This window comes from Anthonomus grandis, chromosome 13 (genome assembly GCF_022605725.1).
Source record: "Anthonomus grandis grandis chromosome 13, icAntGran1.3, whole genome shotgun sequence".
Lineage (NCBI taxonomy): Eukaryota > Metazoa > Arthropoda > Insecta > Coleoptera > Curculionidae > Anthonomus > Anthonomus grandis.
The window spans coordinates 776799-801165 of record NC_065558.1 but is presented as its reverse complement, the minus strand read 5'-3'; the positions used below and the strand labels follow the sequence as shown (position 1 = coordinate 801165).

Here is a 24367-nt window from a genome sequence, read left to right as displayed (position 1 = left end):
AATAAAATTGACAAAGCATGTATAAGTGTGCAATTTTTTCCCTTGAAAAATTGACAAAGCATGTATCAGTGTGCTTCCTTGAATAAAATTGACCAAGCATGTATAAGTGTGCAATTTTTTCCCTTGAAAAATTGACCAAGCATGTATCAGTGTGCTTCCTTGAATAAAATTGACAAAACATGTATAAGTGTGCAATTTTTTCCCTTAAAAAATTGACCAAGCATGTATCAGTGTGCTTCCTTGAATAAAATTGACAAAACATGTATAAGTGTGCTTCCTTGAATAAAATTGACCAAGCATGTATAAGTGTGCAATTTTTTCCCTTGAAAAATTGACAAAGCATGTATAAGTGTGCAATTTTTTCCCTTAAAAAATTGACAAAGCATGTATCAGTGTGCTTCCTTGAATAAAATTGACAAAGCATGTATAAGTGTGCAATTTTTTCCCTTGAAAAATTATGTTTTGGAATGGAATGGAAAGGATGGAATGGAAAGGAATGCTTTTACCCTGAATTTTTGACTTAGAGGAATGGTTTTTAGTGGGTCGGGGTTGGAAAAAACCTTAACCCCACACTACCCCGGGCCGGCCCGGGGTGTCTGTTAGCAGATTTTTTTAACCTCTCTAAAAAATAAAAAAAAAAAAAAAGATGGTAAGTATATTTCAGGCAATGCCAAACAGAAGGATCAGCATTGGGGGATAATGAAGCTTCAAAAACCGATACCTGGCAAACTGATTGGAGGCATTTACAATGGAAACACTTTTGCTTACATTAAATATTTGTCAAATATACATTTTGATGTATAAAATAAATAAAACATACTTGTCATATTTAAATGATTATTTTAAGTATTGTTGCTTATGCATACCTAATATACATATAGTTAGTTTATATTTTATTAGTAAAATTAACAATTTATTATGTAATTAACTAATATTCTTACTACTTACTATAAGAAAAAAAATTATAAACTTACCGAATAATTAACAAATATTTATTTCAATCTTTTTAACACTCAAGAGTTTTTGCACGAATGTGCTGTTAAACAAACAAATGAGTTACGTGATTTTGTATAAAAAATAGACAGGGAGATAAAAAATAATTTTTTTTTGGAAAATGTGATATTTTCTTCAAAAAATCCTAACAACATGTCCATAACTCAAAAACCAAGAAAGTTAGAGAGTTGAAAATTTGTACAAATATTCTTTAATTAAAATGATTAGACACCTATTTCAGCGTTTTTCGAAAAAATATACAGGGAGATGAAAAATAATTTTTTTTGTGAAAATGTGATTTTTTTTTCAAAAAATCCCAACAACATGTCTATAACTCAAAAACCAAGAGAGTTAGAGAGTTAAAAATTTGTACAAATATTCTTCAAATAAATTGATTAGACACCTATTTCAACGTTTTTCGAAAAAATATACAGGGAGATGAAAAATAATTTTTTTTGGGAAAATATGATATTTTTTTCAAAAAATCCTAACAACATGTCTATAACTCAAAAACCAAGAGAGTTAGAGAGTTGAAAATTTGTACAAATATTCTTCAAATAAATTGATTAGACACCTATTTCAGCGTTTTTCGAAAAAATATACAGGAAGATGAAAAATAATTTTTTTTTGGGAAAATGTGATTTTTTTTTCAAAAAATCCCAACAACATGTCTATAACTCAAAAACCAAGAGAGTTACAGAGTTGAAAATTTATACAAATATTCTTCAAATAAATTGATTAGACACCTATTTCAGCGTTTTTCGAAAAAATATACAGGAAGATAAAAAATAATTTTTTTTGGGAAAATGTGATTTTTTTTTCAAAAAATCCCAACAACATGTCTATAACTCAAAAACCAAGAGAGTTAGAGAGTTGAAAATTTGTACAAATATTCTTCAAATAAATTGATTAGACACCTATTTCAGCGTTTTTCGAAAAAATATACAGGAAGATGAAAAATAATTTTTTTTGGGAAAATGTGATTTTTTTTTCAAAAAATCCCAACAACATGTCTATAACTCAAAAACCAAGAGAGTTAGAGAGTTGAAAATTTGTACAAATATTCTTCAAATAAATTGATTAGACACCTATTTCAGCGTTTTTCGAAAAAATATACAGGAAGATGAAAAATAATTTTTTTTTGGGAAAATGTGATTTTTTTTTCAAAAAATCCCAACAACATGTCTATAACTCAAAAACCAAGAGAGTTAGAGAGTTGAAAATTTGTACAAATATTCTTCAAATAAATTGATTAGACACCTATTTCAGCGTTTTTCAAAAAAATATACAGGAAGATGAAAAATAATTTTTTTTTGGGAAAATGTGATTTTTTTTTCAAAAAATCCCAACAACATGTCTATAACTCAAAAACCAAGAGAGTTAGAGAGTTGAAAATTTATACAAATATTCTTCAAATAAATTGATTAGACACCTATTTCAGCGTTTTTCGAAAAAATATACAGGAAGATGAAAAATAATTTTTTTTTGGGAAAATGTGATTTTTTTTTCAAAAAATCCCAACAACATGTCTATAACTCAAAAACCAAGAGAGTTAGAGAGTTGAAAATTTGTACAAATATTCTTCAAATAAATTGATTAGACACCTATTTCAGCGTTTTTCGAAAAAATATACAGGAAGATGAAAAATAATTTTTTTTGGGAAAATGTGATTTTTTTTTCAAAAAATCCCAACAACATGTCTATAACTCAAAAACCAAGAGAGTTAGAGAGTTGAAAATTTGTACAAATATTCTTCAAATAAATTGATTAGACACCTATTTCAGCGTTTTTCGAAAAAATATACAGGAAGATGAAAAATAATTTTTTTTTGGGAAAATGTGATTTTTTTTTCAAAAAATCCCAACAACATGTCTATAACTCAAAAACCAAGAGAGTTCGAGAGATGAAAATTTGTACAAATATTCTTCAAATAAAATGATTGGACACCTATTTCAGCGTTTTTCGAAAAAATATACAGGGAGATGAAAAATAATTTTTTTTGGGAAAATGTGAATTTTTTTCCAAAAATCCCAACAACATGTCTATAACTCAAAAACCAAGAGAGTTCGAGAGATGAAAATTTTTACAAATATTCTTCAAATAAAATGATTGGACACCTATTTCAGCGTTTTTCGAAAAAATAGACAGGGAGATGAAAAATAATTTTTTTGGGAAAATGTCATATTTTCTTCAAAAAATCCCAACAACATGTCTATAACTCAAAAACCAAGAGAGTTCGAGAGTTGAAAATTTGTACAAATATTCTTCAAATAAAATGATTAGACACATATTTCAGCGTTTTTCGAAAAAATATACAGGGAGATGAAAAATAATTTTTTTTGGGAAAATGTGATTTTTTTCCAAAAAATTCCAACAACATGTCTATAACTCAAAAACCAAGAGAGTTAGAGAGTTAAAAATTTGTACAAATATTCTTCAAATAAAATGATTAGATACCTATTTCAGCGTTTTTCGAAAAAATATACAGGGAGATAAAAAATAATTCTTTTTGGGAAAATGTGATATTTTCTTCAAAAAATCCTAACAACATGTCCATAACTCAAAAACCAAGAAAGTTAGAGAGTTGAAAATTTGTACAAATATTCTTCAATAAAAATTATTTGATACCTATTTCAGCGTTTTTCGAAAAAATATACAGGGAGATGAAAAATAATTTTTTTTGGGAAATTGTGATTTTTTTTTTCAAAAAATCCCAACAACATGTCTATAACTCAAAAACTAAGAGAGTTAGAAAGTTAAAAATTTGTACAAATATTCTTCAAATAAAATGATTAGACACCTATTTCAGCGTTTTTCGAAAAAATATACAGGGAGATAAAAAATAATTTTTTTTGGGAAAATGTGATTTTTTTCCAAAAAATTCCAACAACATGTCTATAACTCAAAAACCAAGAGAGTTAGAGAGTTAAAAATTTGTACAAATATTCTTCAAATAAAATGATTAGATACCTATTTCAGCGTTTTTCAAAAAAATATACAGGGAGATAAAAAATAATTCTTTTTGGGAAAATGTGATATTTTCTTCAAAAAATCCTAACAACATGTCCATAACTCAAAAACCAAGAAAGTTAGAGAGTTGAAAATTTGTACAAATATTCTTCAATAAAAATTATTTGATACCTATTTCAGCGTTTTTCGAAAAAATATACAGGGAGATGAAAAATAATTTTTTTTGGGAAATTGTGATTTTTTTTTTCAAAAAATCCCAACAACATGTCTATAACTCAAAAACTAAGAGAGTTAGAAAGTTAAAAATTTGTACAAATATTCTTCAAATAAAATGATTAGACACCTATTTCAGCGTTTTTCGAAAAAATATACAGGGAGATGAAAAATAATTTTTTTTGGGTAAATGTGATTTTTTTTTCAAAAAATCCCAGCAACTTGTCTATAACTCAAAAACCAAGAGAGTTAGAGAGTTGAAAATTTGTACAAATATTCTTCAAATAAATTGATTAGATACCTATTTCAGGGTTTTTCGAAAAAATATACAGGGAGATGAAAAATTTTTTTTTTGGGTAAATGTCATATTTTTTTCAAAAAATTCCAACAACATGTCTATAACTCAAAAACCAAGAGAGTTAGAGAGTTGAAGATTTGTACAAATATTCTTCAAATAAATTGATTAGACACCTATTTCAACGTTTTTCGAAAAAATAAACAGGGAGATAAAAAATAATTTTTTTTGGGGAATGTGATATTTTAACACTAGATTAATTCATTTTTAAATATCTATAAACATGTTTTTCTTTCTAGCAAGAGTCTTGAAAATGGTTCAAAATTAATGAAAAACACGATGTTATTATTGTATTTATCAAAGAAACGATCTATATTCAAAAACTATTCTATAGAGACAATTTATTTAGGCAATTTTCGTAATAGATGATGAAGCATCTTCTTCTCCCATCGAATCCCATTTTTCTCTATCTGCTTTTCCAAATATAAAGAAAACGATTAGTCCAATAAAGTACGTTCCCGATGCTATATAAAACATCATGTTCCATTCTTCCGGTCTCTAAAATAAGCAAAAAACTAAGTTAATTCAATTTACAATAGTTAATTTACTTACAGGATCTTCAGTGGACACAATATAACCGGCTATAGTGGGACTTAAAATCCCAGTGAGGGTCGTTACGGTCTGACACAATCCCATGATTATACTCGCGTTATTTGGGGCGATATCCAAGGGTTGAGCACTAAAAAGGTTCAATTTATTTAGCATATAAGGAAATATGATAATCTTCCTATGTTAAAGTCGATGGATGGTAAAGGTTAAAATTTATTTTTGATTTACCATATATTAGACATAGCGAAAGCGTTAGTGCCAACGGCCAAAACTAGAAAAACTACAGTTCCTGTAAGAGTGCCCCAATTCGCCGCGACCATCATAAAAACTGCTTGAGCAATAAATCCGACCGCAATAAAACACTTCCGGGTATTCGTTAGGGAAAGCCAATGTTTCCTTACTACAATATCGGCAGTTATCCCGGATACGGACATCATTAAGAACATATAGATGTAGGGCAGAGCCGACAGTATTCCGGATTCAAAAACGTCAATTTTAAATACATCTAAAATCAACTCATTATTAGTCGATTAAAGCAAATATATGTGCTAATAATGGGTCATTCCATGGAAAATTTACACTCAAATTTGTTTTAATAACGATTTTTTTTTCACATTCCACGTTCAAAAGAATCAAAATGGTCTGCACGAATTTTGAGATACGACTTCCGAACCTATAAGAAATCATTTTTTCTCAATAGCTCACTAAAATTATAAATATTCTGTAAAGATTCATAAGTACGCTCATAAATTTAGATTATGTAATTGGGTATTTTCTTGCCGTTCTTTAATAAATAATTACAATTACGTGAAATGCTTTTAATACCCCTTTTTAAATTGTGTAGTCAACTATTTTTTAATATTAGTAACACACAAATTTAAAAAATTAGGGCGGCATTTTTATCTAATGAAGAAAGGAGTATATTCTTAGATCGATTTGCATAAGGCCAAGGATTATAGTTCTTTAACTGTGAACGGACTACTACAGAGTTTGCGGAACTTATAATTATAAAAATACTGCGGTCTGTATGATATACCATCAATGGTCAAGGAATGGATTCTATAAATTTCCAATCTAGATGTACATACTGATTACAAGGCTTGATAACTCGACAGAGCTACGATGGGAAATTTCCAAGCTAATCAAGTTGAATTGGGAAATTAGGAAATCATGATTCATTTCAAAACTCAAAGAACATAAGTATGGCTTTTAAAGGTATTTCATGTAAGTTTTTACTTTTGTTTTGAGTAATATTTCTGATTCTGATAGCTAAAGTTGATAGGTGATCTTGACTTCTTTGCTTGTCGCGATATATATGTAAGAAAATACCGAGTTTTAATTAAATTATGATTTAATAAAACGAAAAATCTTAAAATAAAACAGAACAAATTTCTCTTCAGAAATAATGCGTCGCAGACGCTGTTTAAAATTCGAGTGTCCCCTTTTCTTTTGAATAGCAAAACTCTTACTTAAAACTTAAAACTAATACAAACACTCTGCATCCATAAATCGTCATCATAAAGTGTCCCATAATGTCAAAGAAATAAGGCTAATGGCTCGGGTGACGATTTCATGAAGGGGCCCTATTGAGTTTCGAATCTAGCTGGTCTGGCACGGAATATATTCTCACACGGCCAATCCTGACACTCAATTCGTTCTCGAATTGAAACAAAAATCCAATGTTAACCTGGAACAACAAAACAAACGCCAGCCAAATTTTGCCAAAGTTATTTTGGTTAAAACTATTTAGTGTGAAAGCATATTACATGACACAAAAATGCAACAACTTCGTCTTTTTTTTTAACATTCTTTTTCAAATTTCTTTTTAATAAAAATTTCTTTTTAGCAAAGCGTGAAAGCTTTCAATATTATAGCAACATAGAAGCATAAGCTCTCAACGTTATAAAAATATCAATGCAAAGCGTAAAAGCTTTCAACATAATTCGCAAAGCGTACGAGCTTTCAACGTTATAAAAACAGTAATGCAAAGCTTAAAAGCTTTCAACATAATTCGCAAAGCGTAAAAGCGTTGATTGAATAATAATAATTTCAACGGTAAAAGCGTTCAATATAATTCAACATAATTGAATAATAAAATCTATTATTCAATCAACGGTAAAAGCATTCAACATAATTCGCAAAGCGTACGAGCTTTCAACGTTATAAAAATTCTAATGCAAAGCGTAAGAGCTTTCAACACAAAATAAAATAAAGCAAATACTGAAATATTAACTTGTCAAACCAATTTGCTTTCACATATCAAAAACATCATATAAAAAAAAAATATTTTCCAATTAACAAGCAGAAAAAGTAATAATATATCTCAACATTCTGACAGTTCGCCTGGCCAAACTTGGATCATGTCTCTAGCAATAACTCTTTTCCCATTAGTTGACAGATTTTTTAACTCAAACCTGTCATTCAGCAAAATAGAAATATCTTCAAATGGACCTTCGTATTTCTTGTCCAACTTTGCTAAAAGACTGTCACCCGATGGATGAAAGACAAGATCGCCGATTGAGATTTCTCTATTGAGCCTTTTTGTTTTGTCAAATAAACTTTTTGCATAATCCGCCTGTTTTCTCATACGTTCGTATGCCAGTTGCCGATCTTTCTCTAAACTTGCCGGTGCATTAATTAAAGGGAGAGACTCATTTTTTTTTTATAAACAAGGATTATTGGACTGGCATATGGTGAATGGCTCTCGCGAATTATTTTGTTTTTAAGTAAGTCTTGAACTATTATTTTTACTTTTTTTCTTTCACATTGCATTCTATAAGGACGAAAATTTATAATCGTATCGTCTTTTAGTTTAATATTTAATTCAGCAGTAGTAATAGCAGCTACTGAATTTCCCTGCGTAATATTTTGTTTATATTTAGAAAGTAAAGTTATTAAATTTTGCAACTCGATACCAGTTAATGGGGTATTAATGGTTTCTGAGGATATTATTAATTGATTAATGGCTTTTGGAATTAAATTACTGTTATTATTCAAAAACAATCGAGTTCCGGTGTGATCTGTGCGTATTTCTAGATATGTGTACTTAAATAAATCTCTTCCGACTATAGCATCAGGGCCAATTATGGAATCGTCGACAATATAAAAAGAAATTTCAAATGCAGTGCCATTTTTCTAATCTCAATTCAGTTTTACTATTAGCAAAAATTATATTATTCCCTATGCCCTTCATAGTAATAAGGCAAGGTTGTAAATGACAGTTTAGCTTATTTGCGACTTTTTGGGACAATAAGCTACATTCCGCACCTGTATTTATCAAGCAGTTTACCTCTAAACCTTGGATAAAAATTTTCGTACAAAATTCCTTGTCCAAGTTGATAGAAAGATAATTAACTTGGGAAGTTGAGGGTCGCTGGGATTCTTTTTTAAAACATTTTGATTCAGAATGTCCGTCGTTTTTACAATAGTTGCAAATAAGTTCAGATTAAGATTTATTTTCAATAGCTTGTCTCTTAAATTGATTATTCTGACAATGGCGGCTGATATGCCCAGTTTGGTTACAGTTGTAACATTTCTTTGAATTATTGTCAAATTGATTTTTAAAATGAAAAGGAAAACTTCTTTTTGCCTCTTTTATCAGAAAAATTACCCGGGCTAGATTTATTATAATCACTTAAAAGAATTAGTAATCCACTAACTGAGTCTAGGTTGCTATTAAAAGCAGCGGTTGTGAAATGAATGTCTTTGATATCACCAATGACAATTTCTAATAACTGACTCAGTTTAATCAGTTAGATTCAAATGTAGAAAATTTAAAAGAAGAATTTTTTTCTGGCATACTCACAGTACGAGGTAGCATCATTCAAAGACTGCATAACTCAGTCCTAAAGTCCTCCCAGGTTCGCTGTAACGACTTCTAAGTCGACAACCAAGCAAGTCCCTTGCTTCTCCAGCCAACCCACTTGAACCTCTGGCAAGTAACTCATGATTAGACCACTTAAAAGTTTCACCCAATTTTTCCAATTCGTTACACCACCTTACCGCACCGTCATCGTCATTTCCCGGATTAAACGTCGGAATGTCCACTAACGTCGACACAGCACTTTTGTTTTCATCTCTAAGCGCTTTTAGAGAGTCAGTTAAAATTTTCGCAAATTCTTCCATAATTCTTGTATCTACAAGACGCGATTAAGTTTTTCTTTTATTTTACTGATTTAAAGCTGTCCACAAAAACAATATTGAACAATAAATGGTACTTTTAGTAAGCCGATCCCACTTCTGATCGTCATCATAAAGTGTCCCATAATGTCAAAGAAATAAGGCTAATGGCTCGGGTGACGATTGAAGAGGGCCCTATTGAGTTTCGAATCTAGCTGGTCTGGCACGGAATATATTCTCACATATATAATTTCAAATGATCTTGGCTCTTGATATAGTCCTTACTCACTTTTCACATATTTGTTTTACTTCTTAACTTTTACTTTGTTTTTTTTCTTAATTATTTTACACTAATTATAAAAATTTTAAATGTCATATGTACTGTTGCCTAATTTTGAGGATTTGTGATTAATTATAACTTGTAATCAGTATACTTATATATTTTCCTATTGGAATGATTTGTTGTATTCTGGAATTCTAGGCACTTGGGTACTTTTTGAGACTTTTTTTTAGAGCCTTTTAGGACAATTAATTTTTTTTATTTAGTATTATTATTATTATTATTATTATTTTTTTTAGGCCTGATGATGCTTCAGCTAAATTTAAAAAACGCTGAAATAGGTGTCCAATGAAATTAACTAGCCAATCTGTATACCAATTTTCAAATATTTATTTTAAGTAGTTTTTGAGTTATGACTATTTTGTGGTGATTTTTATATAAAAAAAAATTAAACTTTTTCACATAATATCAAATTTTTCAACTCCTTGTACATTAATTAAAAAATGGTGAAATAGGTGTCTAATGAAATTAATTAAGCAATTTGTATATCAATTTTCAAATGTCTATTTTAAGTAGTTTTTGAGTAATGGGCATTTCATGGTGAGTTTTATAAAAAAAAATTGACTTTTTCACAAAAATTCCATCTTTTTCAACTCTTTGTACATTCATTAAAAAACGCTGAAATAGGTGTCCAATGAAATTAATTGAGCAATCTGTATATCAATTTTCAAATTATTATTATTATTATTATATATTTTAGGCCTGATGATGCTCCAGCTAAAGCGAAACACGTGTAATTTTGTGTGCTAAAATGCAAGAAACGTGAAAAATTAAAGAATTCCATTTCGCCATAATTAATCTTTTTGGCGGATGTGACTTTTTGCTATATGGAATAAAAAAAAATTAATTATGGTTAATAAGTGTAAATTAGGTTATAAATCTTATGTTCATAAAAATAGTGTTTATCGCTTACATTGCTTTTTTGGAATCGATAAAATTTCATCCTGATTTTTCCCAATTTTTGCTTTTTATATCGAGATGCTGCCATTACTTTCGCACCTTTATTATTACTCCAAGTGTTTGGTAATAATGTCAGTATTTGAATTTTCTCGTTTTTGATTTCAGATTGTCTTTCTTCAATTCAACAATTAATTCTTAAGGATATGACGTATTTCTTACAATTTTATGTTTAAAGTGAAATGCTTACTTCTGTAAAACTGTCGAAAGATGAGGAAGAGCTCTCTTCAGATTCTGAGGGGCATTTCTGGACATCATCGAATTCGGTTGCTAGAGCGAAAAAATTGTATAAAACAAATTTTTGCAACGCATTTTATAATTATATTTTCTATTAATATAATTTATTTTAAAATAGTCAGTAAAGTGTTTCAAATATACTTACACTTTATTTGATTCTAGCCTGCATTGTAAAAACAATTTTTGTTTGTTGTTGTTGTTGTTGTATTGTTTTTTTGTCAGTTTGATTGTTTTTTTTTAAATGGATTGCGACACACATTCTTAAATCGAACCATTGACATTTTGATGTTTTTTCCGAGAAAAGGTTAAAAAATTGTGGAAAACTAGAAAATTCAAAGCTTTAAAAGTTTTAATTTTAACATCACTCAATTTGGAGAGCGTATTTATGAATCTTTATAGAATGAGCTATTGAAAAAGTGATTTTTTATAGGTTCGGAACTTCGAAAAATCGTCTTTCAAAATGTTTGCATACCGTTTTGAAATCGCGACATAGATATCGATTTGTTTGAACGCAGAACATAAAAAAAAATATTTTGTTGGAAAAAAATTTGAGTGTAAATTTACCATGCTAAATATACCTTTAAAATATTTCGGCAGCAAAGTCATCAGCGTAAAATAGCCCCAAGTTTCGCAAAAAGCCACTATATTGTAGGCCCAGATCGATTTGCTGGTCAGTATGTGTTTCCAGGGTACTGGTACATTATTCTTGGCATTTTCCGGTCTGTTAATGGACGTCTGGATGTAATTTAATTCCGTTTTCGATATGCTCGGGTGTGTGGCTGGTGTGTCAGAGACCAGAAACCAGAAAAATATGAACCAGATTATGCCCAGAGCACCTAAACAAATATTCGTCGTTTATTGTCGTCGAATGCGAAATCAGTGTATAAAAGTGTGAAATTACTGAATGTGAATTAAATTGAATTAAATTGAAAGAATTGAAATTAAATTAAAGATTTGACAAAACTAATTTTACTTATTGTCTATAGGGTTTCTAATAGTCATTTTAACGACATTCCTATTTGCCTTCTTACTACCTAACTTTTCTGTGATAATAGGAGATGATTCTATTGTTCCTAGCTTTAATTCATTATTGTTGTCAAATTTTTTTGAGAAGTGGTAATCTGATGTACATTATTAAAGAACCAACTACAATATATCACCAAACTAGAATTTTTGCATTGACAATCTTCTTATATTAAATGTTGTAATTTATGATAGCTTATTGGTGTTTAGTATATATAGAAACAATTTTACCAGAGAAAACTTCGTTGTCAATTTAATCTGTTTTTTTTTATACAGATGCTAATCCTTAAGAACAACAATCACCAATCGGTTCTCTATATTAACTTTAATAACTTCCTAGATATATTTATGAAGGAGACTTTTTTTAACGTTTAACCAGTGGCGTCCGTGCAGGAACGTGGATTAAATATTTTTTTAAACTATTATGCACATATATATATAATATATATAATGCCCAATTTAAGAAAATCTACCTTTTTAGAAAAATTAAAATTTTTTCAACCCCTTGCCCATTAATTAAAAAACGCTAAAATAGGTGTCTAATGAAATTAATCGAGCAATATATATACCAATTTTGAAATTTCTACCTCTAGTAGTTTTTGAGTTATAGACACTTTGTGGTGATTTAAAAAAAAAAAAAGATCTTTTCTCAAAAATTCCAATTTTCTCAACCTCTTCTACATTATTTAAAAAACGCTGAAATAGGTGTCTAATGAAATTAATCGAGCAATCTATATACCAATTTTGAAATTTCTACCTCTAGTAGTTTTTGAGTTATAGGCACTTTGTGGTGATTTTTCAAAAAAAAAATTGATCTTTTCACAAAAATTCCAATTTTCTCAACCTCTTCTAAATTAATTAAAAAACGCTGAAACAGGTGTCTAATAAAATTAATCGAGCAATCTATATACCAATTTTGAAATTTCTACCTTTAGTAGTTTTTGAGTTATAGGCACTTTGTGGTGATTTTTCAAAAAAAAATTGATCTTTTCCCAAAAATTCCAATTTTCTCAACCTCTTCTAAATTAATTAAAAAACGCTGAAATAGGTGTCTAATGAAATTAATCGAGCAATCTATATACCAATTTTGAAATTTCTACCTTTAGTAGTTTTTGAGTTATAGGCACTTTGTGGTGATTTTTTAAAAAAAAAATTGATCTTTTCACAAAAATTCCAATTTTCTCAACTTCTTCTAAATTAATTAAAAAACGCTGAAACAGGTGTCTAATGAAATTAATCGAGCAATCTATATACCAATTTTGAAATTTCTACCTTTAGTAGTTTTTGAGTTATAGGCACTTTGTGGTGATTTAAAAAAAAAAATTGATCTTTTCTCAAAAATTCAAATTTTCTCAACCTCTTCTACATTAATTAAAAAACGCTGAAATAGGTGTCTAATGAAATTAATCGAGCAATCTATATACCAATTTTGAAGTTTCTACCTTTAGTAGTTTTTGAGTTATAGGCACTTTGTGGTGATTTTTAAAAAAAAAATTGATCTTTTCTCAAAAATTCAAATTTTCTCAACCTCTTCCACATTAATTAAAAAACGCTGAAATAGGTGTCTAATGAAATTAATCGAGCAATCTATATACCAATTTTGAAATTTCTACCTTTAGTAGTTTTTGAGTTATAGGCACTTTGTGGTGATTTTTCAAAAAAAAAATTGATCTTTTCCCAAAAATTCCAATTTTCTCAACCTCTTCTAAATTAATTAAAAAACGCTGAAATAGGTGTCTAATGAAATTAATTGGACAATCTATACACCAATTTTGAAGTTTTTACCTTTAGTAGTTTTTGAGTTATAGGCACTTTGTGGTGATTTTTAAAAAAAAAATTGATCTTTTCTCAAAAATTCCAATTTTCTCAACTTTTTCTACATTAATTAAAAAACGCTGAAATAGGTGTCTAATGAAATTAATCGAGCAATCTATATACCAATTTTGAAATTTCTACCTCTAGTAGTTTTTGAGTTATAGGCACTTTGTGGTGATTTTTCAAAAAAAAAATTGATCTTTTCACAAAAATTCCAATTTTCTCAACCTCTTCTATAATAATTAGAAAACGCTGAAATAGGTGTCTAATGAAATTAATCGAGCAATCTATATACCAATTTTGAAATTTCTACCTCTAGTAGTTTTTGAGTTATAGGCACTTTGTGGTGATTTTTCAAAAAAAAATTGATCTTTTCTCAAAAATTCCAATTTTCTCAACCTCTTCTACATTAATTAAAAAACGCTGAAATAGGTGTCTAATGAAATTAATTGGACAATCTATACACCAATTTTGAAGTTTTTACCATTAGTAGTTTTTGAGTTATAGGCACTTTGTGGTGATTTTTCAAAAAAAATTGATCTTTTCTCAAAAATTCCAATTTTCTCAACCTCTTCTAAATTAATTAAAAAACGCTGAAATAGGTGTCTAATGAAATTAATCGAGCAATCTATATACCAATTTTGAAATTTCTACCTCTAGTAGTTTTTGAGTTATAGGCACTTTGTGGTGATTTTTCAAAAAAAAATTGATCTTTTCTCAAAAATTCCAATTTTCTCAACTTTTTCTACATTAATTAAAAAACGGTAAAACAGGTGTCTAATGGAATTCATTGGGCAATCTGTATACCAAATACAATAATTTTCAAATTTCTATTTTAAGTAGTTTTTGAGTTATGACCATTTTGTGGTGATTTTTTTAGTTTTGGTTTTCTTTTTACTAAACTTACCTGAAAACCAAAAAGAGCTCTCCCATCCGGTGCGTTGCACCAAAAACCCGAAAAACATCATAGAAAAGACATTTCCAACATAATTTCCCGATAGTGCTTGAGAAACGATTCTGGTTCTTTCCACAGGGGGAATCCAGTGGGACCAAAGGCGATAGTTGCTCGAATGTGCCAAACCCTTTAATAAAAAAAATGTGCTAAACATATAATTCACTGGAAAATTTGTGTACTGACCTCTAATAAACCGACACACACCCGACCAACTAAAAAGGCATAATAATTCCATCGGGCCAACCAAGGGCATAACAAAGAAATAATGGCGGACCCCAATAAGCAGCCTCCAAACAAAAATTTCCCTCCATATTTTTTACTTAACCAACCTCCGAGTAACGGAGTACAAATGAAGCCATAGAAAAAGCTACTCAGAAGATATCCCTGGGCTATGTTAGTCCAGGCGAACTCTGGACCCTATAGAAAGGAAAAAACTTTATAAAACCTTTGAAAATCTCTGAGAGTTTTCCTTACCAAATTTTCTACAGTTCCATTTTCCATTAAATTAATTCTGTCCTGAGTCATGGCCACTATGGAGATGCTCAGGTTGGTCCTCATGGTGTACATATTGGCATTGGCAAAAAACACCAAGAGGGCCAACACATACCGTTTTTGGCGCCAAAAGAGCCACGGGGATCCCGCCCTAAAAACCTCAAATTTTCTTGTCCAATTCAATTTGAATAAATTACTTACTTTAAACTTTCTTCAACCACACTTTCCATCATAAAGACTCTTAATAAAAATTTAAATTGCATTTTATTTCAACAGAATGTCTTATAGGTTTACAAATATTAATTATTTTAAGGCTGATAACAAATGATAATTAATTTATTGCCTTATATGAAGGATATACAAAGTAGAAGTTTACAACCACGAGTTTCTCCCAATAAAAATTGTCATAATTAAATTCTTTAAACCATAAAGTGATATAATAGTAAACCTTATGCCACTGCAGCATAATTAGACGAAATATTAGTGCACATGATCTTATTATGATAAAATAATTGCATACCTATATATATGTACCTAATCATAATAATTGCAATTACACTCTCTTTTATTTACCATAAGCTTTAAGGATGGAAAAATTTAGTTGCTGTTCCTTTAGAAATACGACTGCAATAATTCATATAAACCACTTATAATAGTCATAATAAAAACTATCATTGATAACCAAAAAACTTACCATATCTTTTTATACATTCTACTAAATCCTTTGCATGGTATTTTAAAAAAAACACTCCATTCATTTACCAAATTTTAATAGTTCGAGCAGCAACATTACAACTCATAACCCAAAAATGAAAGGATACAAAATTTCTCTCGTTTGGATAAGAAATCACATTATTAAATGGGCTTAAATCAACAAAATCTGGCAACTTAAATAAAGGAGTCCTACGGTAGTACACTGTTAATATGAGCAGCACCATCGACAACACCACCTTGGGACCATAATTGAAAAGCACCACCGTCCAAAAGGGGTTTTTGGTGTTCACGCACTTTTCAAGCTGCTCATCTATCGCGTTTATTTTCCTTTGAAGTTTTGAGTATTTTGCGAAGTCGTCTATCATGCTGTACTGCTGCTGTTCCTGCTTAAGGGCTCGTTTTTGCTTGTGGAGTTCTTTTTCTGCAGCGGAAAATTTCGAATTCCATTTAGTCAGCTGAAATATGAGATTTATTTGTTACGGCGGGGTTTTTCAACTTTGGTATTTATGTACATACCCAATTGCTGATAAACGTCGATTTTGCCACTAAGAAACTTATTAAAGTCGAGACTATGAACAATAGGAAAGTCATAATTATTAAGTTATTACTTATGAAAGAGTGTTTTAATAAATCTCTGTTGGACGTAGGGGAGCATAAGAAGTGAACTTCACAGCATAGGGCATGGGGAATCGATTAGGACAGGAATAAAGCCTCAAATTAAGAAAGAAATACATGTAATTTCCAACAGTTGAGTTTGTTTACAATTTTTGAGGTTATGTTTTGGTATGACAACTGTCAGTGTCAATATTCACAATGTTGCCATGTCATTCCCGTTGTCCGTGAAACTTGCAAAATAAACACAGCAAGAAAATATAAATACTGTATTTATAGAAATCCTAAAAGGCAAAAATAGAGTAGATATATTACATAATGTATAGATAAATAAATATACATGCTTGTAGTTTGGGTTTCTTAATAGCAATGGCAACATGGCGCAAGGTTGACAGTTCGCGGTCCGTGGCATAACCTCAAATATTCTAGGCCAACTTTAAAAAACATTTTTATCTAATTAAATAAAAGTCCAACTTAAACTAACGTAAGTAAACCATAAACCGAAATATAAAATTACCCTCCGCTTATTAAAAACAAAAATCTCAAAAAACATTAATTTCCACGCAACCATATTGCATCATGTTATCACCCCAGCATATCAACTCTTCCTTTCTACCTTTTTTAGTGAAAATATGTGTGCAAAACCGCTTACTCCCGAGGAAAAGTACAATTTGATATCCAGGAACCTGCAAGAGGTCCTCGGAGAGGATAAAATCAAGTCGGTACTGAAGGAGCGGGACTTGAAAGTGTACTGGGGCACTGCCACAACTGGTAAGCCCCATGTGGCATACTTTGTGCCTATGTCTAAAATTGCTGACTTCCTAAGGGCAGGAGCTGAGGTAAGCATGTTTAAATGTGCCAATCAATAAGTACTGTTTAGGCTACTAATTAATAAAAGATAGTACACTGAATATTCTTTAGGTTACAATCCTTTTTGCTGACTTACATGCTTACTTAGACAACATGAAGGCACCATGGGACCTATTGGCTCTCCGAGTCGAATACTATGAGCATTCTATTAAAGCAATGCTTAAAAGCATTGGAGTTCCCTTGGAAAAATTGAAATTTGTTAAAGGAACTGAGTACGAGCTCTCTAAGGAGTATACATTAGATGTATACAGGTAGGGATCCAGTTTAAAAATTGTAATGTGTTTTAATTTTATATTTTTTAAATTTAAATAGGCTTACCTCAGTTGTCACTGAACATGATGCAAAAAAAGCGGGAGCTGAAGTAGTTAAACAAGTCGAGCATCCATTGTTAAGTGGACTCCTGTATCCTGGTAAAGTATTTAATTTTTATATTAACTTGATCTATTTTTATTATGATTTAACCAAAACTCTTGAATTAGTTGTATTTTTAATGTTTAAGCTTATTCTAGGACTCCAGGCATTGGATGAGGAATATTTAAAAGTGGATGCTCAATTTGGTGGGGTGGACCAAAGAAAAATCTTCACTTTTGCCGAAAAGTACTTGCCCCAGTTAGGTTATGCTAAAAGGGCCCATTTAATGAACCCCATGGGTACATTTTCCCACTATTATCATCATGTAAGTCATTATACAACTGAGGTTATTTTTAGTGCCCGGTTTAACTGGATCGAAAATGTCTTCGTCAGAAGAGGACAGTAAAATTGACCTCCTTGACTCCCCGGCTAATGTTAAAAAGAAGCTTAAAAAGGCCTTTTGTGAGCCAGGCAATATTGAGAATAATGGTGTTCTGTCTTTTGTGAAACACGTTGTTTTCCCATTGCTTAATGAATCAGAAGGGTTTGTGATAAAAAGGAGTGCTGAGTTTGGTGGGGATATTAGTTTTGAGAACTTTGATGCATTGGAGCAGGCTTTTGCCAAGGAGGTATGTTTATTCAAGATTTTTTAATAGGTAAAGAAATCCAGATATGATAAGCACATTAGGCTTTGAATTTTTTCTTTCAGTCCTTTGCTTAGACTGATTTTTGCTCATAAATTTGGATTATTGATAAAGGGTTTCCAGTGCTTTTGAGGTGTAATTATTTTAGTATTATGTACTAGGGGAGATGTTCTGCTAAGCTGTTTTTAATATCTTGAATGTTGTCTTAGTATTGCCTAAGTTTCTGTAAACTGTAGTTATTATTATCACAGTAATCATAGTTTTAATATACACTTCAAAATATTGTTTTTTAAGGAAGTACATCCAGGAGACTTAAAGGCCGCCGTAGAAATCCAAATAAATAGACTCCTGGCACCGATAATCAAAGAATTTGAAACCCCAGAATTGAAGAAACTGGCCCAGAAAGCTTACCCTGCCCCATCCAAACAAAGTACTACTAAATTAACTCTCTTCACAGATAAATCATTATTAAACTTCTTATTTTAGAAGCAGGAAATCAGTCTGGCACCGATGAGTTAACACCCAGTAAACTGGACATCAGGGTGGGAAAAATCGTCGAAGTAAGCAGACATCCGGACGCAGACGCTTTGTATGTGGAAAAAATCGACTTGGGAGAGGAACAACCCAGAACAATAGTTAGCGGACTGGTGAATTTTGTACCTATCGAGGAAATGCAGAATAGGATGGTCGTGGTTTTATGCAATTTGAAGGCGGCTAAAATGCGAGGGGTGGAGAGTCAGGGAATGGTTTTGTGCGCCTCAGTGTGAGTATTAAACTATGTGTACATTTATTTAGTAAGCAAAAAAAGATGCTTGTTGCTAATACTGATTTTGTGGCCAAGAAGTTTAATAAGGGGCTGTTTGCTTGAAGAAATATATATTACTTAATTTATGTTATAGCCAGATGAAATTTACAATGTTCAATTTATCTTGAAATTAATGTACAAGGAGTTGAAAAAAATTGATTTTTTGTGAAAAAGTTGTTTTTTTTTATAAAAATCACCACAAAATGGCCATAACTAAAAAACTACTTAAAATAGAAATTTGAAAATTGGTATACATATTGCTCAATGAATTTCATTAAACACCTATTTCAGCGTTTTTAAATTAATGTACAAGGAGTTGAAAAAATTGATTTTTCGTGAAAAAGTTGAATTTTTTTTATAAAAATTACCACAAAATGGTCATAACTCAAAAACTACTTAAAATAGAAATTTGAAAATTGGTATACAGATTGCCCAATTAATTTCATTAGACACCTATTTCAGCGTTTTTAAATTAATGTACAAGGAGTTGAAAAAATTGATTTTTCGTGAAAAAGTTGAATTTTTTTTATAAAAATTACCACAAAATGGTCATAACTCAAAAACTACTTAAAATAGAAATTTGAAAATTGGTATACAGATTGCTCAATTAATTTCATTAAACACCTATTTCAGCGTTTTTAAATTAATGTACAAGGAGTTGAAAAAATTGATTTTTTGTGAAAAAGTTGAATTTTTTTTATAAAAATTACCACAAAATGGTCATAACTCAAAAACTACTTAAAATAGAAATTTGAAAATTGGTATACATATTGCCCAATTAATTTCATTAGACACCTATTTCAGCGTTTTTTGATTAATGTACAAGGAGTTGAAAAAAATTGATTTTTTTGAAAAAGTTGAATTTTTTTTATAAAAATCACCACAAAATGGCCATAACTCAAAAAATACTAAAGATAGAAATTTGAAAATTGGTATACAGATTGCCCAATGAATTCCATTAGACACCTATTTCAGCGTTTTTTAATTAATGTACAAGGAGTTGAAAAAAATTAATTTTAGTGAAAAAGTTGTTTTTTTTTTAAAAAATCACCACAAAATGGCCATAAGTAAAAAATTACTAAAGATAGAAATTTGAAAATTGGTATACAGATTGCCCAATTAATTCCATTAGACACCTATTTCAACGTTTTTTGATTAATGTACAAGGAGTTGAAAAAAATTGACTTTTAGTGAAAAAGTTGATTTTTTTTTATAAAAATCACCACAAAATGGCCATAACTCAAAAAATACTAAAGATAGAAATTTGAAAATTGGTATACAGATTGCCCAATTAATTCCATTAGACACCTATTTCAGCGTTTTTTGATTAATGTACAAGGAGTTGAAAAAAATTGACTTTTAGTGAAAAAGTTGAATTTTTTTTATAAAAATCACCACAAAATGGCCATAACTTAAAAACTACTAAAGATAGAAATTTGAAAATTGGTATACAGATTGCCCAATTAATTCCATTAGACACCTATTTCAGCGTTTTTTGATTAATGTACAAGGAGTTGAAAAAAATTGACTTTTAGTGAAAAAGTTGAATTTTTTTTATAAAAATCACCACAAAATGGCCATAACTCAAAAACTACTAAAGATAGAAATTTGAAAATTGGTATACATATTGCCCAATGAATTCCATTAGACACCTATTTCAGCGTTTTTTAATTAATGTACAAGGAGTTGAAAAAAATAGTTTTTTTGTGAAAAAGTTGAATTTTTTTAATAAAAATCACCACAAAATGGCCATAAGTAAAAAACTACTAAAGATAAAAATTTGAAAATTGGTATACATATTGCCCAATGAATTCCATTAGACACCTATTTCAGCGTTTTTTAATTAATTTACAAGGAGTTGAGAAAAATTGATTTTTTGTGAAAAAGTTGAATTTTTTTATAAAAATTACCACAAAATGGTCATAACTCAAAAACTACTTAAAATAGAAATTTGAAAATTGGTATACATATTGCCCAATTAATTCCATTAGACACCTATTTCAGCGTTTTTTGATTAATGTACAAGGAGTTGAAAAAATTGATTTTTTGTGAAAAAGTTGAATTTTTTTTATAAAAATTACCACAAAATGGTCATAACTCAAAAACTACTTAAAATAGAAATTTGAAAATTGGTATACATATTGCCCAATTAATTCCATTAGACACCTATTTCAGCGTTTTGAAATTAATGTACAAGGAGTTGAAAAAATTGATTTTTTGAGAAAAAGTTGAATTTTTTTTTATAAAAATCACCACAAAATGGCCACAACTCAAAAATCACTAAAGATAGAAATTTGAAAATTGGTATACATATTGCCCAATGAATTCCATTAGACACCTATTTCAGCGTTTTTTAATTAATGTACAAGGAGTTGAAAAAAATTGATTTTTTGTGAAAAAGTTGAATTTTTTTTATAAAAATCACCACAAAATGGCCATAATTAAAAAATTACTAAAGATAGAAATTTGAAAATTGGTATACAGATTGCCCAATTAATTCCATTAGACACCTATTTCAGCGTTTTTTGATTAATGTACAAGGAGTTGAAAAAAATTGATTTTTTGTAAAAAAGTTGAATTTTTTTTATAAAAGTCACCACAAAATGGCCATAACTAAAAAACTACTAAAGATAAAAATTTGAAAATTGGTATACATATTGCCCAATGAATTCCATTAGACACCTATTTCAGCGTTTTTTAATTAATGTACAAGGGGTTGAAAAAAATTGTTTTTTTGTGAAAAAATTTATTTTTTTTAATAAAAATCACCACAAAATGGCCATAACTCAAAAACTACTTAAAATAGAAATTTGAAAATTGGTATACAGATTGCTCAATGAATTCCATTAGACACCTATTTCAGCGTTTTTTAATTAATCTACAAGAATTAACTTTAAAATATTAGGATTTATTAAGCTATAAACATTTAACATGCTTACAGGCAGGAAAAACAATATGGGCCCCTTATTGTGTGTGCTTTTTGAACTACATGTTTTGTTAAAACAATATTTAAAAGCTTAATTTCACTAAGTTTATTTTTAATGGTACATATACTAAACGAATGTAAACAAAACAACGTTAACATCCATATTAATACAAATTTTAATATAATTCCAAAACTTAAGCGATTCCATATTTCTTGACTTTCAGGTTTGATGTTCTTAAAAAAAAGAAAAAACCGTAACCTATTAAACAATTAAATATTTACAGCCTGTACTTACGTCAAATTGATAACAAAAGGTCGACAAATCTTCTTTAAAGTAATGTGCCAGTATCCTCAGTGACTGCAGCACGATTTCGTCCTGATCTTCGTCAAAAATGGTAAACTTCTTATACTTAGCTTTTTGGGTCAGCTTTGGAAAATGCCAAAATATAGCTTTTTTAATAAAAAGTACAGGCCATTCTTTTTTAATACTCCCAATTGTAGGCGGATCAGTATTTGTGAGGAAATCTCTTCGTTTGTTTCTTCTAACAAATCTTTAAACTTGGTGTGGTCCAATACTATTAATAATTACTTTCGAATTACTAGTAGCATCATTTTCTATTAGTGGTTTCGACGTTAATGCAGAGCACCCAGCATTTCTATTAATGAGTTTCTTTTTGTGAATTTTTTTGCAGGAACGTTTGGTCTGATAAAATAACCTATTCTCTTGGTACCTCTATTCATATACCAATTTCGATCTTGCGTTTGGCTTACTAAGATGCAAGCTGCCTAACATTCGAACTTACAGGTACCTGTGATATATAATATCATATAATACCCATAATAATGTAAGCAGGGAATTTTAACCGTATTTCAATTAGTTTTACGGGCTTCTGTAATTTTCGTGACTTTTTGTAAGAGTGCCGGGTTTTTTAACCATATGGATTAACTTTTATGCAAAATGACTATATCGACAGTAAAAAAGCTGTGATTTCCTAAATCTAGTATCATTTAGGTTAATTTCATAAATATAGTAAATTTACATTCTGACATGGTAAATTTGCTTTAATTATAACAGTTAATACTGCTGTAAGATTGACGGACAGATTTAAAGTGTATAAGCCGTTTTAAATTATGGCTAGGATAGGTCTAGTTAATGTGAGATGTTTATAAATGTGTTGACTAATTTATATTTCAATTACATTTAAAATTTCTGCAATATTTTAGTTATGTTACTGACTAATAGTGTTCAATTATTTATTTTTGTTTTAGAGATGAACCGAAACAGGTAGAGCCGCTCTGTCCTCCAGAGGGCGCAGTAGCGGGTGAAAGAGTTTTCGTGGAAAACTACGAGGGGGGATCCCCGGATGTGGTACTAAACCCCAAGAAAAAAGTGTGGGAAAAACTTCAGGTCGATTTAAAAACGAACGGGGATCGCGTGGCCCAATGGCAAGGCAACAATTTACTCACCAAATCTGGCGGGACCATTCGCAGTAAAACCATGACCGGTGCACCGATAAAGTAAGCCGCATTTCTTATGTAAGGATCAATATATTATGTATTTATTAAAATCGCTTTTGTTTTAAATCAAACGACCTCTTTATAAAAAAAAAACAAATGTATAATCTTATAAATAATAACAAATACTTAAATAATACAATATAGACAGACATTTACACGATAGAGAGGAGATTATGGCTGAGGATGATGAGGGTGGTCTACTAGGTGGGTGGGGTGGCGTGTATAGATCGCCTCCTTAAAAATATTCGAGTGCTGGCCGGGTATTGTCGCACTAGTGATATTAGGGATGAAGCTAACGCCAACTTCACCGGGAGATTCGCCCCTCCTGGGAGACTCACGAATATTGTTTCTACGGCGGCCATTCCATCGCCTGAAAAAGAGGAATTGTTTTTTTATTAATTTTTCAACGAAATGGTTTCCTATGTTCTCTCAACGTATATTTTTCGCTACATTTAGGTTAATTTTTATTGGGTTTAAGGGGTTGCAGTAAATTCTTTAAATAAGTCAGAAATGGCTTAGGAAAATGTCTGGGAGGCCCTAACGGCTTAACGGTTTGATTAATTAGGAAGACAAATTAATATTAAATTTATGAAAGCGACCTGACTGCCTGACATGAATAGAATATTAACCATATTTGCCTAAAATTAATAGTAAAATGCCTAAGTTACTTGAATTGCTTGTGAAAGAACACTTCACTGCCTGGAATTAATTGCAAAAACTGTATTTAACTTTTTCTTATATCAAATTTTTCATTTCCACTAAATTGAGAAAAAAAAAGATGAAATTGTTCCAGGGAATCAAATTTTCTTTTTAAGATTTTTTTTAAATTAATGATTTTTTATTGGCAATTGCTCAGTTCCTGACAATTGGGGAGAAATAAATTAAATTGTTTCAGGGATTTTAAATTAA

General features: G+C 30.0%; 4 protein-coding genes across 4 annotated transcripts in view; 1 reads left to right on the top strand and 3 right to left on the bottom strand.

The window, feature by feature from the left end:
* Positions 1 to 4752: 4752 nt before the first annotated feature.
* LOC126744307 (vesicular glutamate transporter 3-like) lies at positions 4753 to 15356 on the bottom strand. Its single transcript, XM_050451694.1, has 8 exons — positions 15220 to 15356; positions 15001 to 15169; positions 14710 to 14943; positions 14479 to 14653; positions 11312 to 11569; positions 5309 to 5585; positions 5084 to 5210; positions 4753 to 5029 (listed from the first exon to the last, which is right to left on the bottom strand). The coding sequence occupies exons 1-8, from the start codon at positions 15279 to 15281 to the stop codon at positions 4877 to 4879; spliced, it is 1455 nt and encodes a 484-aa protein (XP_050307651.1). The 5' UTR covers positions 15282 to 15356; the 3' UTR covers positions 4753 to 4876.
* A 415-nt stretch (positions 15357 to 15771) lies between these two features.
* LOC126744322 (guided entry of tail-anchored proteins factor 1-like) lies at positions 15772 to 16519 on the bottom strand. The gene is made up of 2 exons (XM_050451713.1): positions 16249 to 16519; positions 15772 to 16187 (listed from the first exon to the last, which is right to left on the bottom strand). Exons 1-2 carry the CDS (start codon positions 16321 to 16323, stop codon positions 15777 to 15779), a joined length of 486 nt encoding a protein of 161 aa, XP_050307670.1. The 5' UTR covers positions 16324 to 16519; the 3' UTR covers positions 15772 to 15776.
* A 152-nt stretch (positions 16520 to 16671) lies between these two features.
* LOC126744304 (tyrosine--tRNA ligase, cytoplasmic) lies at positions 16672 to 23508 on the top strand. Its single transcript, XM_050451691.1, has 9 exons — positions 16672 to 16828; positions 16970 to 17183; positions 17266 to 17465; positions 17527 to 17624; positions 17724 to 17864; positions 17923 to 18194; positions 18504 to 18639; positions 18696 to 18972; positions 23210 to 23508. The coding sequence occupies exons 2-9, from the start codon at positions 16977 to 16979 to the stop codon at positions 23460 to 23462; spliced, it is 1584 nt and encodes a 527-aa protein (XP_050307648.1). The 5' UTR covers positions 16672 to 16828; positions 16970 to 16976; the 3' UTR covers positions 23463 to 23508.
* A 33-nt stretch (positions 23509 to 23541) lies between these two features.
* Positions 23542 to 24367, bottom strand: part of LOC126744297 (multiple epidermal growth factor-like domains protein 8) — a 77333-nt gene continuing 76507 nt past the window's right edge. Inside the window, exon 34 of the mRNA XM_050451675.1 lies at positions 23542 to 23828. Coding sequence (XP_050307632.1) covers positions 23659 to 23828 — 170 coding nt within the window. The 3' untranslated portion in view covers positions 23542 to 23658. The remainder of the gene's footprint in view (positions 23829 to 24367) is intronic.

Bases quoted from the DNA above. Each gene is read 5' to 3' on its own strand.
- LOC126744307 (XM_050451694.1), bottom strand. From the start codon at position 15,281: ATGCAATTTAAATTTTTATTAAGAGTCTTTATGATGGAAAGTGTGGTT. The intron at 15,170-15,219 runs GTAAGTAATTTA...TGAGGTTTTTAG, and splicing joins GTGGTTGAAGAAAGTTTAAA to GGCGGGATCCCCGTGGCTCT. The intron at 5,030-5,083 runs GTAAGTAAATTA...TGCTTATTTTAG, and splicing joins TTGTGTCCACTGAAGATCCT to AGACCGGAAGAATGGAACAT.
- LOC126744322 (XM_050451713.1), bottom strand. From the start codon at position 16,323: ATGACTTTCCTATTGTTCATAGTCTCGACTTTAATAAGTTTCTTAGTG. The intron at 16,188-16,248 runs GTATGTACATAA...CTCATATTTCAG, and splicing joins CGACGTTTATCAGCAATTGG to CTGACTAAATGGAATTCGAA.
- LOC126744304 (XM_050451691.1), top strand. From the start codon at position 16,977: ATGTGTGCAAAACCGCTTACTCCCGAGGAAAAGTACAATTTGATATCC. The intron at 17,466-17,526 runs GTAGGGATCCAG...AAATTTAAATAG, and splicing joins TATACATTAGATGTATACAG to GCTTACCTCAGTTGTCACTG. The intron at 17,865-17,922 runs GTACATTTTCCC...GGTTATTTTTAG, and splicing joins CCATTTAATGAACCCCATGG to TGCCCGGTTTAACTGGATCG.